The 15,901-nt window shown below is 41.1% G+C and overlaps 1 protein-coding gene across 4 annotated transcripts in view; it reads right to left on the bottom strand.

Moving 5' to 3' along the window:
• The window catches only part of LOC149984794 (neurobeachin-like protein 2), a 131,875-nt gene extending 118,436 nt beyond the window's left edge, over positions 1-13,439 (bottom strand). For all 4 annotated transcript variants that reach the window (XM_090186837.1, XM_090186832.1, XM_090186824.1 and 1 more), the window contains exon 1: positions 12,310-13,439. In XM_090186837.1, the coding sequence (XP_090042963.1) occupies positions 12,310-12,360 (51 nt within the window). In that variant the 5' untranslated portion in view covers positions 12,361-13,439. The remainder of the gene's footprint in view (positions 1-12,309) is intronic.
• Positions 13,440-15,901: the final 2,462 nt, after the last annotated feature.

Below are 15,901 nucleotides of genomic sequence, written 5' to 3' on the forward strand. Positions count from 1 at the left end.
AACTTTGTTACATTTCAAAATTACAAACCACAAATACAAGGGGAATCTAAACGATATTTACAGATACAGGAAATGAGTACAAAGTAGTACAACAGAAGGCAATGTGGTGTCCCTAATGGCACCCTATTCCCTATGTAGTGCACTACTTTTGACCAGAGGCCTGGTTAAAAGTAGTGCACTATAAAGGGAATAGAGTGCCATTTGGAATGGAATGCACCAATGCATCCATTGCCACACAGTAGCAGGTAATGTCATTGGAGCCAAACACCTGTAAATGTCCCCCTACTAGCCCTTCCTGTCCCTCTACCAGCCCTTCCCTTTTCACCTCCCAAGTCCCCTGAGCCCCTGACCTCTGATAAACACATGTATTACTAATGCAGACGACGACAACAACTTACCCATAATGCAACAGTAGGCCTCTTTCACATCCTCAAAACAGTATGTCACAACTACTACTATAAAGCCTGTTCCGACACTATCAACACTCTCTGTTGTAAACAAAACCACGTGTTAAATATATATATATATTTTTTAAAGTGTATACCATGACTATTGACATCATAATCAAAAGTTTAATGTGCACTGATCTCCCTGATCCCTCTATTACTCTCTGGCTGCCAAGGTGTAGGGTGAAGTTGCCCCTCGATGCTGATCTTCGGTCAGTTTTAACTGTTAAGCCTAGGATTAGGGGTGGGGACACTGATCCTAGATCTGTACCTAGGGGAAACTTCACCCGTTAAAACGGCTGCCAAGGCGGGAGGAGAAGGGAGGAAGTGGGACGGACTGTGCAGCTGTGCTGCCCTGAGCTGCTTGACATTCTGGGGCGCTCCAGCCTCCTGACATGCACCAGCTGAGGGGGAACAAAGAGCACTTTGGGTTTCCTAATTCAGCTGCTTGTTGGTAAACAGACTCTGGCCACAGAGGCTGCAGTGCAGGAGAGATCCTAAACAGAGTATACGTCCCAAATGGCACCCTATTCCCTACATAGTGCACTATATTTGACTAGGGCCTATAGTGCACTATCTAGGGAATAGGGAGCCTGTTGGGACACAGCCAGGGAACTAGCGAAGGCCAGATGAAGCTGGAGGGCCGAGGGAGTACGATACCTCATCTCTGCTCATCAGAGCCCTATGGACCACACATGTGAAGTCTAATAGGAGGGTGTAGTGTAGGGTTTTGCTGCAGCTGAGTGACAGTGGGGTTGTCACCATGGTCAGTCACAGCTCTGCTCCACCACAGGCAGTCATTAGCTAGATGAACAGTCACCAGGATAATTACTGACAGAGTGATTATACCCGTTTCCTTTTCCAGACAGGAAGCAGCTCACTGCCTCCCTGATTTCATTTCTCATAATGACCCCTGATCCCCCAGAAACGTGTGTTTTCCCATCTCCACGGACCCTACTTATGACCAGGGTCCATGTCCCTCTCCCACAGGCAGAGGAACAGTGGAAGGGCTGACGTCACCACATCACTACCTCTGGAGGGCATCAGCTACAGTATCACTGTGCTCTGGTCTTATACATAACATTCAGCTACAGTATCACTGTGCTCCGGTCTTGTACATAACATTCAGGTCAGTATCACTGTGCTCTGGTCTTGTACATAACATTCAGGTCAGTATCACTATGCTCCGGTCTTGTACATAACATTCAGGTCAGTATCACTGTGCTCTGGTCTTGTACATAACATTCAGGTCAGTATCACTATGCTCTGGTCTTATACATAACCTTCAGGTCAGTATCACTATGCTCCGGTCTTGTACATAACCTTCAGGTCAGTATCACTATGCTCTGGTCTTATACATAACATTCAGGTCAGTATCACTGTGCTCTGGTCTTGTACATAACCTTCAGGTCAGTATCACTGTGCTCTGGTCTTATACATAACATTCAGGTCAGTATCACTATGCTCTGGTCTTGTACATAACATTCAGGTCAGTATCACTGTGCTCTGGTCTTATACATAACATTCAGGTCAGTATCACTATGCTCTGGTCTTGTACATAACATTCAGGTCAGTATCACTGTGCTCTGGTCTTATACATAACATTCAGGTCAGTATCACTGTGCTCTGGTCTTGTACATAACCCCCCTTCATTTGTATATTCTCTCAAATAGCTGTCCATTGATGCACCAGTCCATACTTTCATGAACACTTCAATCTGTTATTACAGTACACCCTAACAGTAATGACATATATGAAGACAGACAAAAGAGCAATCAATAACCTTGGGGTCCAATAGCAGACAGCTGCCTCTTGAGAATGTACATAACTCTACACAGCCATCTGACAAGATCTGACTAGTCCACAATCTCTCTTTTAATGAGCAGATCATTGTGACTGTATACAGGACCTTCTTATTAAAGGATTCACACCCCCCTTGACTTTTTCCACAATTTGTTGTGTTACAGCCTGAATTTAAAATGGATTACATTTAGATGTTGTCACTGGCCTACACACAATACCCGATAATTTCAACCAAAATAATATTCCAGAACATGCATACTGTTATGGGTATGCTTGCAATAAGGCACTAAAGTAAAACTGCCAAAAATATTATTTTATGTCCTGAATACAAACTATTATGTTTGGGTCAAATCCAACAAGTCACTGAGTACCATGCTTCATATTTTCAAGCATGGTGGTGGCTGCATCATGTTATGGGTATGCTTGTCATCGGCAAGTACTAAGGAGTTTCTTAGAATGAAAAGAAAGGGAATGGAGCGAAGCACATGTAAACTCCTAGAGGAAAACCTGGTTCAGTCTACTTTCCAACAGACACTGGGAGACAAATTCAACCTTTCAGCAGCACAATAAACTAAAACAAGGCCACATATACACTGGAGTTGGTTACCAAGACTGTTGAATGTTCCAGAGTGGCCTAGTTACAGTTTTGTCTTTAAAAATCTAGAGTAAGACTAGAAAAATGGCTGTCTAGCAATGATCAACAACCAACTTGACAGAGCTTGAAGAATTTTAAAATATTAATTTGCAAATATTGTACAATCCAGGTGTCCAACGCTCTTAGAGACTTGACCAGAAAGACTCACAGATGTAATCACTGCCAAAGGTGATTCTAACATGTATTGACTCAGGGGTGTGAATACTGACACTACCGTTCAAAAGTTTGGGGTCACTTAGAAATGTCCTTGTTTTTGAAAGAAGAGTACATTTTTGGTGGATTAAAATAACATAAAATTGATCAGAAACTGTAATCGAACCAACAAATGCTGACTCTCCAGATACTCAACTAGTCTAAAGGCCAGTTTTATTGATTCTTTAATCAGGACAACAGTCGTCAGCTGTGCTAACATAATTGCAAAAGGGTTTTCTAATGATCAATTAGCCTTTTAAAATGATAAACTCGGATTAGTTAACACAACGTGCCATTGGAACACAGGAGTGATGGTTGCTGATAATGGGCCTATGTAGATATTCCATTAAAAAAATCTGCCGTTTCCAGCTACAATAGTCATTTACAACATTAACAATGTCTACACTGTATTTCGGATTAATTTTATGTTATCTTAATGGACAAAAAAATAGGCTTTTCTTTCAAAAACAAGGACATTTCTAAGTGACCACAAACTTTTGAACGGTAGTGAATGTAAATGAGATATTTCTGAATTTCCTTTTTAATACATTTGCTAACCTATGTTTTCACTTTGTTATTATGATGTCACTATGGGGTATTGTGATGTCACTATGGGGTATTGTGTGAGTGTAGATGGGTGAGAGAATTTTTTAAAATATATATATATATATATATATATATATATATATATATATATATATATATATATATATATATATATATATATATATATATATATATATATATATATATATAATATATTGAATCCATTTAGAATTCCGGCTACAACACAACAACATGTGGAATAAGTCCAGAGGTTTAAATACTTTCTGAAGGCTCTGCATGTCCATACCTGCATGACAACACTGAGGATGTGCAGATGCCTTGAAATAGTTTTAAAATCATCCTTGTGAATTTAGTTAAACTGTTTTACCCAATCAGAACCTGTTGTTTGAATCCCAGATTTCCCCTTTATAAACAGGTTAGAGATATGCAGCACTGAAGAGCAGCCAATAGCCTAAATCTGTTGTTTCCCCTCCGAGATAAACAAGAGATATTTCACTGACTGCGTTCCAAAATGACACCCTATTCTCTATATAATAAACAGTTTAACCAGACCGCTATGGGCCTTTCTCTATATAATACGTAGTTTAACCAGACCCCTATGGGCCATTCTCTATATAATACGTAGTTTAACCAGATCCCTATGGGCCATTCTCTATATAATAAACAGTTTAACCAGACCCCTATGGGCCATTCTCTATATAATAAACAGTTTAACCAGACCCCTATGGGCCATACTCTATATAACACATAGTTTAACCAGACCCATATGGGCCAATCTCTATATAATATGTAGTTTAACCAGACCCCTATGGGCCATACTCTATATAACACATAGTTTAACCAGACCCCTATGGGCCATTCTCTATATAATAAACAGTTTAACCAGACCCATATGGGCCATTCTCTATATAATACACAGATCCCTATGGGCCATTCTCTATATAATACGTAGTTTAACCAGACCCCTATGGGCCATTCTCTATATAATACACAGATCCCTATGGGCCATTCTCTATATAATACGTAGTTTAACCAGACCCCTATGGGCCATTCTCTATATAATACACAGATCCCTATGGGCCATACTCTATATAATACGTTGTTTAACCAGATCCCTATGGGCCATTCTCTATATAATACACAGATCCCTATGGGCCATTCTCTATATAATACGTTGTTTAACCAGATCCCTATGGGCCATTCTCTATATAATACGTTGTTTAACCAGATCCCTATGGGCCATTCTCTATATAATACGTTGTTTAACCAGATCCCTATGGGCCATTCTCTATATAATACGTTGTTTAACCAGATCCCTATGGGCCATTCTCTATATAATACACAGATCCCTATGGGCCATACTCTATATAATACGTTGTTTAACCAGATCCCTATGGGCCATACTCTATATAATACACAGATCCCTATGGGCCATACTCTATATAATACACAGATCCCTATGGGCCATTCTCTATATAATACGTAGTTTAACCAGATCCCTATGGGCCATTCTCTATATAATACGTAGTTTAACCAGACCCCTATGGGCCATTCTCTATATAATACGTAGTTTAACCAGACCCCTATGAGCCATTCTCTATATAACACATAGTTTAACCAGACCCCTATGGGCCATGTGGGGGACACAGCCACTGCATGCACAGCGAGGTGCAGATACATGTGCAAAGGATTTCTAAGCTTTATGTAAGCGCTGAATCTGGGTCTGATTTAAGATGTGTGTAAAGAATGTATTGCACAAATCAGAGGACGCACAGCTCCAGTCACTGACGTGCCAGTGCAAGTCGTATGTTCTATTCCAGATTCTGGAGAAGCAGAGCGATGGCTAGGACTCATGCATTCAGCGTGTGAGCATTTTGAATACAGTCAACTCCTGACATTGAAGTGCACATCGAATGCAAACTCAAACACCGAGTGTCCTAATGGTAGCATGTTCCCTATGTTTGTGCACTACTTTTGACCAGAACCCTATGGGCCTATATACAGGATAGGGAACTATTTAGGATGCAGCCATTGTCAAATACTTTCTTTAAAATAGTTTCAGATGTCTTCATGCTCCATTTGGTTCATACAGTGACACCATACTGAGTGTGTGACATGTGAGTGTCAGACACAGGTACGCAGGCAGACATCCAGTTTAAACATGATACTATAGAAGATGTTAACTTGACATACAGGTACTGAACAAAAGACGAAGAACATTGCATTCTCATGGAGACTATAGGAGGGGCAGGTGAATGTTAAGTCCCCTGTTAAGTTACACCTCGCCTGTTCTGTCAGCCTACCTCACCGCAGTCCATTCATTGAGTGGAGACAGTCACAGCAGGTGATTGTTACCATACAGTGTAATGTTGTGAAATCATCTTGAGAGTGTGAACACCCTTTCTGTTGTTCCATGTCGAAATCAAGGTCAATCTCGTCAGTGTCGGTCCTCATTTACCTCCAGGATTTAAGTGTCGACAGACTTTGGATGACATATACTGAAATGGTCAATAGGGCTCTGGTCAAAAGTAGTGCACTTTAAGGGAATAGGGTGCCCTTTGGCTGTGTTCTCATTTCATTTACAACTACAATGTGTTGGTTGGGTTCTGTTCATTTGCAAGCCATCGTACACATGCAAAATTGAAATCTTACTACCTCGCAAAACTACCTGAGGCTCAGCCTGTGTGTGTTGTAAAACCCTGCTGAACAGAGTAAATGCAGTCGTCTCCGTCAGTCTGAAAGGTTCATGGGGAAAGGAAGTGGCTCCATGACATCACAGTTGTCCTCCAAATTGCAGAGAGATAATGTCCCAAATGGCACCCTATTCCCTACATAGCTCACTACTTTTGACCAGAGCTCTATGGGCCCTGGTCAAAAGTAGTGCACTATATAGGGCATAGGGTGCTATTTGAGACGCACACAGAGAGACAGATCAGGAGGAAGTGGTTGACATGGTACAGCGGTGACTGTCATGACCCGATGCTAGACACAGATGGGCAGACACAACATAACACTGAGCTCAGCAGTACACCCACAGACAGTGGACATAGAGAGAGAGAACAAGAGACAGTATGGGGGCCTACACCTGTGGTGGCCTAGGTAGTCTGGAACACACGAGTCTGTTAAATCTTGTCCAATGCCCAGTCTAGAACACACTAGTCAATAGTCTACCTTTCTCTCACACAGGCTAATCAGATCATTACTGTTGATTTGCCAGTCTTAAGAACAAGTCAAATATGCGTTGTACTAGAGGTACGAATTAATTAATTGGAATGGCCGATTAATTAGGGCTGATTTCAAGTTTTTATAACAATCTGTAATCTGCATTTTTGGACACCGATCATGGCCGATTACGTTGCACTCCACGAGGAGACTGCGTGGCAGGCTGACTACCTGTTATGTGAGTGCAGCAAGGAGCCAAGGTAAGGTGCTAGCTAGCATTAAACGTATCTTTATAAAAACAATCTTAACATAATCACTAGTTAACTACACATGGTTGACGATATTACTAGTTTATCTATCTTGCCCTGTGTTGCATATAATCTGCGCGGTGCCTGTTAATTTTCCATTGAATCACAGCCTACTTCGCCAAACGGGTGATTTGACAAGCACATTTGCGAAAAAAAATCACTGTCGTTGCACCAATGTGTACCTTAGCATAAACATCAACGCCTTTCTTAAAATCAATACACAAGTATATATATTTTATATAACCTGCATATTTAGTTAATATTGCCTGCTAACATGAATTTATTTTATCTAGGGAAATTGTGTCACTTCTCTTGCGTTCTGTGCAACAGAGTCAGGGTATATGCAGCAGTTTGGGCCACCTGGCTCGTTGTGAACTGTGTGAAGACTTTCTTCCTAACAAAGACAGACAATTTCGCCAAACGTGGGATGATTTAACAAGAGCTCATTTGCGAAAAAAGCACAATCGTTGCACGAATGTACCTAACCATAAACATCAATGCCTTTCTTAAAATCACTAACTAGGGAAATTGTGTCACTTCTCTTGCGTTCATTGCACGCAGAGTCAGGGTATATGTAACAGTTTGGGCCGCCTGGCTCGTTGCAAACTAATTTGCCAGAATTGTACATAATTATGACACAACATTGAAGGTTGTGCAATGTAACAGCAATATTTAGACTTATGGATGTCATCCATTAGATAAAATACAGAACGGTTCCGTATTTCACTGAAAGAATAAACGTTTTGTTTTCGAAATCATAGTTTCCAGATATGACCATATTAATGACCTACGGCTTGTATTTCTGGGTGTTATTATATTATAATTAAGTCTATGATTTGATAGAGCAGTCTGACTGAGCGGTGGTAGGCAGCAGCAGGCTCGTAAGCATTCATTCAAACAGCACTTTTGTGCGTTTTGCCAGCATGACATCAAGCCTATCAACTCCCGAGATTAGGATGGCAATACTAAAGTACCTATTAGAACATCCAATAGTCAAAAGGTATATGAAATACAAATGGTATAGAGAGAAATAGTCCTATAATAACTACAACCTAAAACTTCTTACCTGGTAATATTGAAGACTCATGTTAAAAGGAACCACCAGCTTTCATATGTTCTCAAGTTCTGAGCAAGGAACTTCTTGGCGCACCCATCCCGTTAGCAGGATCATTTTCGTCAACATCCGCTGAATTGCAGAGCGCCAAATTCTCATTAAATTACTAAAAATATTTAATTTTCATGAAATCACAAGTGCTATATAGCAAAACACAGCTTAGCTTGTTGTTAATCCACCTGGTGTGTCAGATTTCAAAAAAGCTTTACAGCTAAAGCAAACCAAGCGTTTATGTATGGACATCTCTCTCAGCAGACAAAACATTACAAACAGCTAGCAGCAAAGTAGTTTGGTCACGAAAGTCAGAAAAGCAATAAAATGAATCGCTTACCTTTGATCTTTGGATGTTTGCACTCACGAGACTCCCAGTTACACAATAAATGTTCCTTTTGTTCCATAAAGATTATTTTTATATCCAAAATACCTCCATTTGGTTGGCGCGTTTTGTTGAGTAATTCACAGGCTCGAGCGGTCACGACGGGGCAGACAAATTCCAAATAGTATCCATAAAGTTCGTAGAAACATGTCAAACGTTTTTTATAATCAATCCTCAGGTTGTTTTTACAATAAATAATCGATAATATTTCAACCGAACCGTAGCTTTTTCAGTAGGAGAGAGAGAGAGAGAGAATAAAATGTCTGCTCCAAGCTGTTGCACATGCAAAACTCTGCTGGCACCCAGCCATCCACTGACGCGATGTGATCGTTCTCGCACATTTTTCAGAATAAAACGCTGAAACTGTCTATAGACTTCACACAATCTGGTTGCTATCCCTTTAAATGGAGGGAAGGCATGCAATGGAACAGGGAGCATTCAAAATAAGAGGCACTTCCTAGTTGGATTTTCCTCAGGTCTTCACCTGCAATATCAGTTCTGTTATACTCACAGACAATATTTTAACAGTTTTGGAAACTTTTAGTGTTTTCTATCCTAATCTGACAATTATATGCATATTCTAGCTTCTGGGCCTGAGAAATAGGCAGTTTAATTCGGGGACGTTTTTCATCCAAACATCAAAATACTGCCCCCTACACTCAACAGGTTAAACGTTAGCTTTTTTTTTTTTTATATGGCACATATTGCACTTTTACTTTCTTCTCCAACACTTTGTTTTTGCATTATTTAAACCAAATTTAACATGTTTCATTGATGTGTATTATATTAAGTTAAAATGAAATTGTTCATTGTTCATTCAGTATTGTTGTAATTGTCATTATTACAAATATATTAAAAAAAATATACATTTTTTTTTAATCGACGGATTCATCGATATCGGCGTTGAAAAATCATAAATCGGTCGACCTCTCCTACGTACATCTAACAGTAGTTGTTAGAACACCCAGTAAAGGTTTAACCTGCAGACAATGGGGTCACCATAAAAACCATGAGTAATGAAGCCTCACTTAGACAAGGGTTTCCCCAACTCGGTCCTGGGGCCCCCGTTCTGGTTTTTGTCCTAGCGCTACACAGCTGATTCAAATAACCAACTCATCATCAAGCTTTGATTATTTGAAATCAGCTGTGATGTGCTATGGGTAAAAACCAAAGTGTGTACCTAGGAGGGGCCCCGGGACCAAGTTTGGGAAACCCTGACTTAGACTGACACACCAGATAATATTCAAACACTGGCACCCACTCTGCATGCAGATACGTATTAAACAATGACGATGTCACATTGGTTGATTGCATTTGTTTTGAAATGGGACAAGGGCTGGGACAAAACCAGTATATAGAGATACTCAACAGTAGAGCGGCAAGAAAACAAAATACAAAGTGGGTTTTAGGAAAACAGCCTTAATGTTGGAAACAAACATCATTATGTTGTCATCCAGAGTCACATGTATTTATATTTCCAAACTACAGCACACAGTATGTTACATCCAGCAGGTTAAAGGACCAACGAGTTTGGTCTGCTTCCTGTTTACATTTTTGCCATGGAAAAAAAATATTGAGATACTGGTATCGTCCCAGCCTTAAAATGTGACCCCACCCAGATGTACTGTGTGTGGGCATCTAAACCAACAGCAATGGGGTTGCATCCTATTCCCTATGCAGGCCCTGGTCAAAAGCAGTGCACTATATAGGGAATAGGGTGCCATTCGGGATGCAGACTGTGGGCTTAGTGGACCAACAGGACAGGAGGTAGGCCTAGTGAGGGAGGGGCCCTCCTCTGTTAGTGAACCAACAGGTCAGGAGGTAGGCCTAGTGAGGGAGGGGCCCTCCTCTGTTAGTGAACCAACAGGACAGGAGGTAGGCCTAGTGAGGGATGGGCCCTCCTCTGTTAGTGAACCAACAGGACAGGAGGGTAGGCCTAGTGAGGGAGGGGCCCTCCTCTGTTAGTGAACCAACAGGACAGGAGGGTAGGCCTAGTGAGGGAGGGGCCCTCCTCTGTTAGTGGACCAACAGGACAGGAGGTAGGCCTAGTAAGGGAGGGGCCCTCCTCTGTTAGTGGACCAACAGGACAGGAGGTAGGCCTAGTGAGGGAGGGGCCCTCCTCTGTCTGCTCTTCTACCTGCTGAAACAGGTCCATCTGCTTTGTCTTCTGCCATGTTTAACCCCTCAATGCCTGCCAGTGCCTCAAGCTATGAGGTAAGAGGGAATAGGGAGAGGAGAGGAAGGCCTAGGTATGGTTGCATGGGTGTAGAAGGGAATGTCACCAACTGCACCTCAAAATAGGCATGTAACATAATAGTAAAAGACTGCAGTACTCATTGCAACTTTTCCTTAGGCATTTGAAACAGATTGCAAAATCTAGTGAATAATTTAGTATCATTAATTAATTTCCAGGCAATATGTTTTCATTCAAAAGGGGAATCGTGAAAAGGGATGGATGACTGACCATTGCCAGTTAGTAGTCACACCCAATTCTAAAATAAACCAAGGACAAGTCTTTTTCCACCACTCTTATGGAAATGTTTGTTGCAGGCCGACCTGGGTGTAATCTGTCAGGGTTGCAATGCAGACCACTAGTGTGTGTAGGCTATATCAATAACACACATTTTTAATTTCTCGGCACATTTCAGACAAGGAGTTTTGTGATGCTGATGAAAATGCTAATGCTGTTGCAACAGTTGTGTTCTTGTAGGCTACGATGTATTTATTATAGGCAGGTGCTGGTTCAGTAGTCTACAAACTGATAAACCCTGGCATAGCGCACGGCCTACGAGTTTTGGGGAAATTAGCTTTAAAACTGGAACATTTTATCTCAGCTTCATGGCAAAAATGTGTAAAATACCACGACATTTGCTATAAAACGGCACATTTTTCTCTATGCCCCATTGCACAGACCTTGCGGGGCCGTGAAACCGCGCTACACCACTGCCAATACAATGTTGCAAATATGTTATGCTATGACCCATATCCCTGAATAAATCATCTGTTAAACAAATAAGAGAAGGATAACTATCTATAGGCCTACCCCAACTCTGCTAAAGTGAACAACATACATGTGACAAGTAGGAACTACATTCAGGAAGTAAAGAGGGCACCTGACCAAAGATGGTGGATAAATGAAGATGGTTCACTCAAGCAGTTTACCATTGAAAAAAATGGTCCGTTCCGGTCTACTTAACGGGGTGGGTCTCCCATAGACACTAATTCAGTAGCAGCTGGGTCTGGACCAGAAAGAAACAGCGAGTGGGGTGTCTCGCTTCCTATTCCATCTCTGACCTTGGCAGTAGCCAGCAGGTAAAGGAACCATATCCAGAGTTGTCGACGCCAAGTTATACTAGCATAGAATTAGAACAATGTTTCACAAAATCAGATAAACTAAACCGTAGATAGTGCTGGCATATCACGGAATAAAACTGCCTGTTTATGGACAGAGGTGAAATTTATGAGTCGACACGCTCAAAATACATCCTGCATGAATCCCAAATACTTCCTCATACGATTCCGCCTGCTCACTATCAGAACAACAAGCATTGGCAAATATGGTTGCCAACTGTAGCGTGCACTGCAGTCATGTTTTCCGGTGATACCTTCGAAAAAAGCTTTCAAGCAAATATAGGACAATTGCAATTCAACAACAGGTGTCAGCGCCCCCCCCGTATTAAACTTACCTTGGTGTAATATAAAATCCACAGCTCATTCAACCTCTCCTTCGAAGCCATTCTCCACCGTCCTTCTGTGTGTAATCCCTTGGTTTCAGTATGAATGTATCATTGTACTTTTACATTTGTTTGCAATAAGAGCGTTAAGACTGTTTCCAGAAAAAAGGACGAAACATTGGTCTCTTGTAACATCTTGGCAACATAGCTCGCAGTATCCAAAGTGATCGACAGACAGAATATTGTATGCTCTCCCCAAAGTTTAGCAGATTGCCAAATTAATTATAAAAGACATGGTTAAAAAAAAAATCTGCCGTGGATATCATGTCAAGAGCAAGAACAGATAAAGAATTCCAAAGCAAAATAAACCCGCATGAATATGATGATCCCCCAATTACGAAGTAATTCCCACGGACACAGCAGTCAGATGGTATCTTATTATAATACGGTTACGTCTTAATATACAGTTATGCATCTCCTTCCATATCTACAGTAAAGTGTCGGCGCAGTGAGGCGACAGGACGTTGACTCCACGCCGTTCTGTAGAAGTCTCCTAAACATCCACTTTTTGGAACGTTCACGCAAACCCTCTGGCTTCGCGACAGACTGCGAGCGCACTGTAGTATGGACAGGTAATATTCTTAAAGACACATCCACCCTTTAAAAAATGTCCATCTGGAAGTTATAACTAAACATTTAAACAGGACTTACAAAGGCCATGTTGTATGTTCTAACATTTACGTTATCAAATTGAATATGATGATGATGAAGCCCAAATATAATAAAACATTGTCATCTCACAAAATACACTCTTAGCAGCCCCATCATACTAAACAAAGATAATAAAGAGCATCGTTATCCTTCAAAAGAGAGAACAATGTGCATATTGAACTGACAGGCAATGTGGGGATTTCTGGGAAATGACAATAGTCTGTGCCAAATGTTCCCAAAGGATTTGTCCTAATTACTTGAATCAGCCTATGGTTAATTGGAATAGAGCTAGAAATCCATTTCTATGCTATAAACAGACATGTAGGGGCAGTTTCCCTGACACAGATTACTCCTAATACTGGACTTAAAAGCATTTTCAATGGGGATTCTTAATTGAGCTTGGTGTTTAGTCCAGGACTAGGCTGTGCCCTGGAAAACGTCCCATAGTGTGTTTCCCTTGAGTCTTGCCCATTGCCCACTTGGCTTGTGGATCTCTCTCCTCTATAAACACAGCCATCCAAGCTGATCCCTCCTCTTTCCAGTGTTTATATCTGACAGTAAGAAGTACAGAGCACTAAAGCCATAAAAGCAGAGGTATTAAACAAGGTATTAAATAAATATATAACCATGACAGGTACAGGCTTACAGTGAAACATCTATTCAACAGGGAACAGTATGGTACACTGTATGGATTTCCTATACTAGATCTTGTTAATTAATGTGTTTGAACAAATGAGGGGTAGAAAGACACATTACTCTCAGAAACCAAGAACTAAAATCTTGCGTAATTGCGTCATGAGCGATTGTGTGTACATAGGCTATATCATTGAAAAACAAATATGTAATTGAACATGTACAGTTAGTTGTGTATACGGAAGGGAAGAGCTTCCTTATTGTGTCAGTACAGATGGTTCCTTATTTTATTGTTCATTGAACAAATTACAAAAGACAGACAAGAAAGAACGTAATAGTTTTACTTCAGCCAGTCAATATTTGATTTTTTTTTTTTCTGTCAGATTTTCAAAGAGATTTTCAAATCGGTTTTTTTTGCTGTCAGATTTTCAAAGACTTACTGATAATTTAACTACCAACTCAAAGCTGTTCAGTCAAAGGTGGAGCCTCGGGGAAACTACACTGTTGAAACGGGTTGGAACTGGAAGGGATTGGGGTTGGTATCCCGGGCCGGTATCCTCGTGCCAATGTTATGCGATAACACTGCCTCTCAATGACCTCACACTAGTCACTCAGAAGCTCCCGAGCGGCACAGCGGTCTAAGGCACTGCATCTCAGTGCTATAGGCGTCACTACAGATCCTGGTTCGATTCCAGGCTGTATCACAACCGGACGTGATTGGAAGTCCAATAGGGTGGCGCACAATTGGCCCAGCGTCATCCGGGTTAGGGTTTGGCCGGGGTAAGCCGACATTGTAAATAAGAATTTGTTCTTAACTACCTTGCCTAGTTAAATAAAAACGTTATGATTATCAATCTAATCCATCATACAGTCAATTTCCTCTGTCCCATAATCTGTATCTTTGTAGAGGAACTGTGGATTACACCCCAGAGGCTGATAATAACTGATATACATAGGATTGGATATACAATTTATTTTGATAAAGACTCAAGATTCAAATGTCTGGGTTTAGTACATTTTTTTGTAAGAAGGGAAAAAAACGATATTTATTGTATGACCAACTGACACAAGTTAGTGATTGTGTGTGATGGTGAATTTTTAACACAGAGCCAACCATAGAGATCCTATTAAATGTGTATTCTAATTCCTAATTCTATGGGGAAAACACTGGTCAACAGGAGGATGGCCACAACAGAACCTCCAGGCAGGCAGCTGTAATATTGCCATGGCAATGGCCTACATTCCACACCAGGACCTACCCACTACCCAGTGCTGGCTGGGTGGCCCTCTGTTGGGCCTAGCTGGGCCTCTCTCTCTATATGAAGGATGAATACAAAGCCACCCTCACTCATGTGCTGATTGTAGACTGACAGTGTAAGAATATAATTATTTGTGTTAAGAATTCAGGAGCATAGGCTATACTGAAAAGATTTGGCATGGGTCCTCAGATCCTCAAAAAGTTCTACAGCTGCACCATCGAGAGCATCCTGGTTGCACTGGTTGCATCACCGCTTGGTATGGCAACTACTCGGCATCCGACTGCAAGGCGCTACACAGGGTAGTGCGTACGGCCCAGTACATCACTGGGGCCAAGCTTTGTGCCATCCAGGACCTCTATACCAGGCAGTGTCAGAGGAAGACCCTAAGAATTGTCAAGACTCCAGCCACCCAAGTCATAGGCTGTTCTCTCTGCTATCACATGGCAAGCGGTACCGAAGCAAATCTAGGCCCAAAAGGCTGCTTAACAGCTTCTACCCCCAAACCATAAGACTGCTTAACAGCTTCTACCCCCAAACCATAAGACTGCTTAACAGCTTCTACCCCCAAACCATAAGACTGCTTAACAGGTAATCAAATGGCCACCCAGACTATTTACATTGAAACACCTTTTTTATGCTGCTGTTTATTATCTATGCATATTCACTTTATCCCTACCTACATGTACTGTATATGTTTCCTCAATTACCTCGACGAGCCTGTACCCCCGCACATTGTCTAACCGGTACCCTCACACATTGACTCGGTACCAGTACCCCCTGTATATAGCCTCCATAGTTATGTTATTGTGTTTCTTCAAAAATAAAACTTTTATTGTGTTTGTATTATTATTATTTTTTAATTTACTTTAAAAAAGACTCTTCATTATTGCTTAAGCTTGTAAGTAAGCATTTCACTGTAAGGTCTGTTGTATTCGGCGCATGTGACAAATAACGCTTGAATTGATTTTTTAAATATTTTTGAGGATACTCAAAAGAACTGA

The sequence above is a fragment of the Oncorhynchus mykiss genome, chromosome 2 (assembly GCF_057628025.1).
Source record: "Oncorhynchus mykiss isolate SJ-2025 chromosome 2, ASM5762802v1, whole genome shotgun sequence".
Lineage (NCBI taxonomy): Eukaryota > Metazoa > Chordata > Actinopteri > Salmoniformes > Salmonidae > Oncorhynchus > Oncorhynchus mykiss.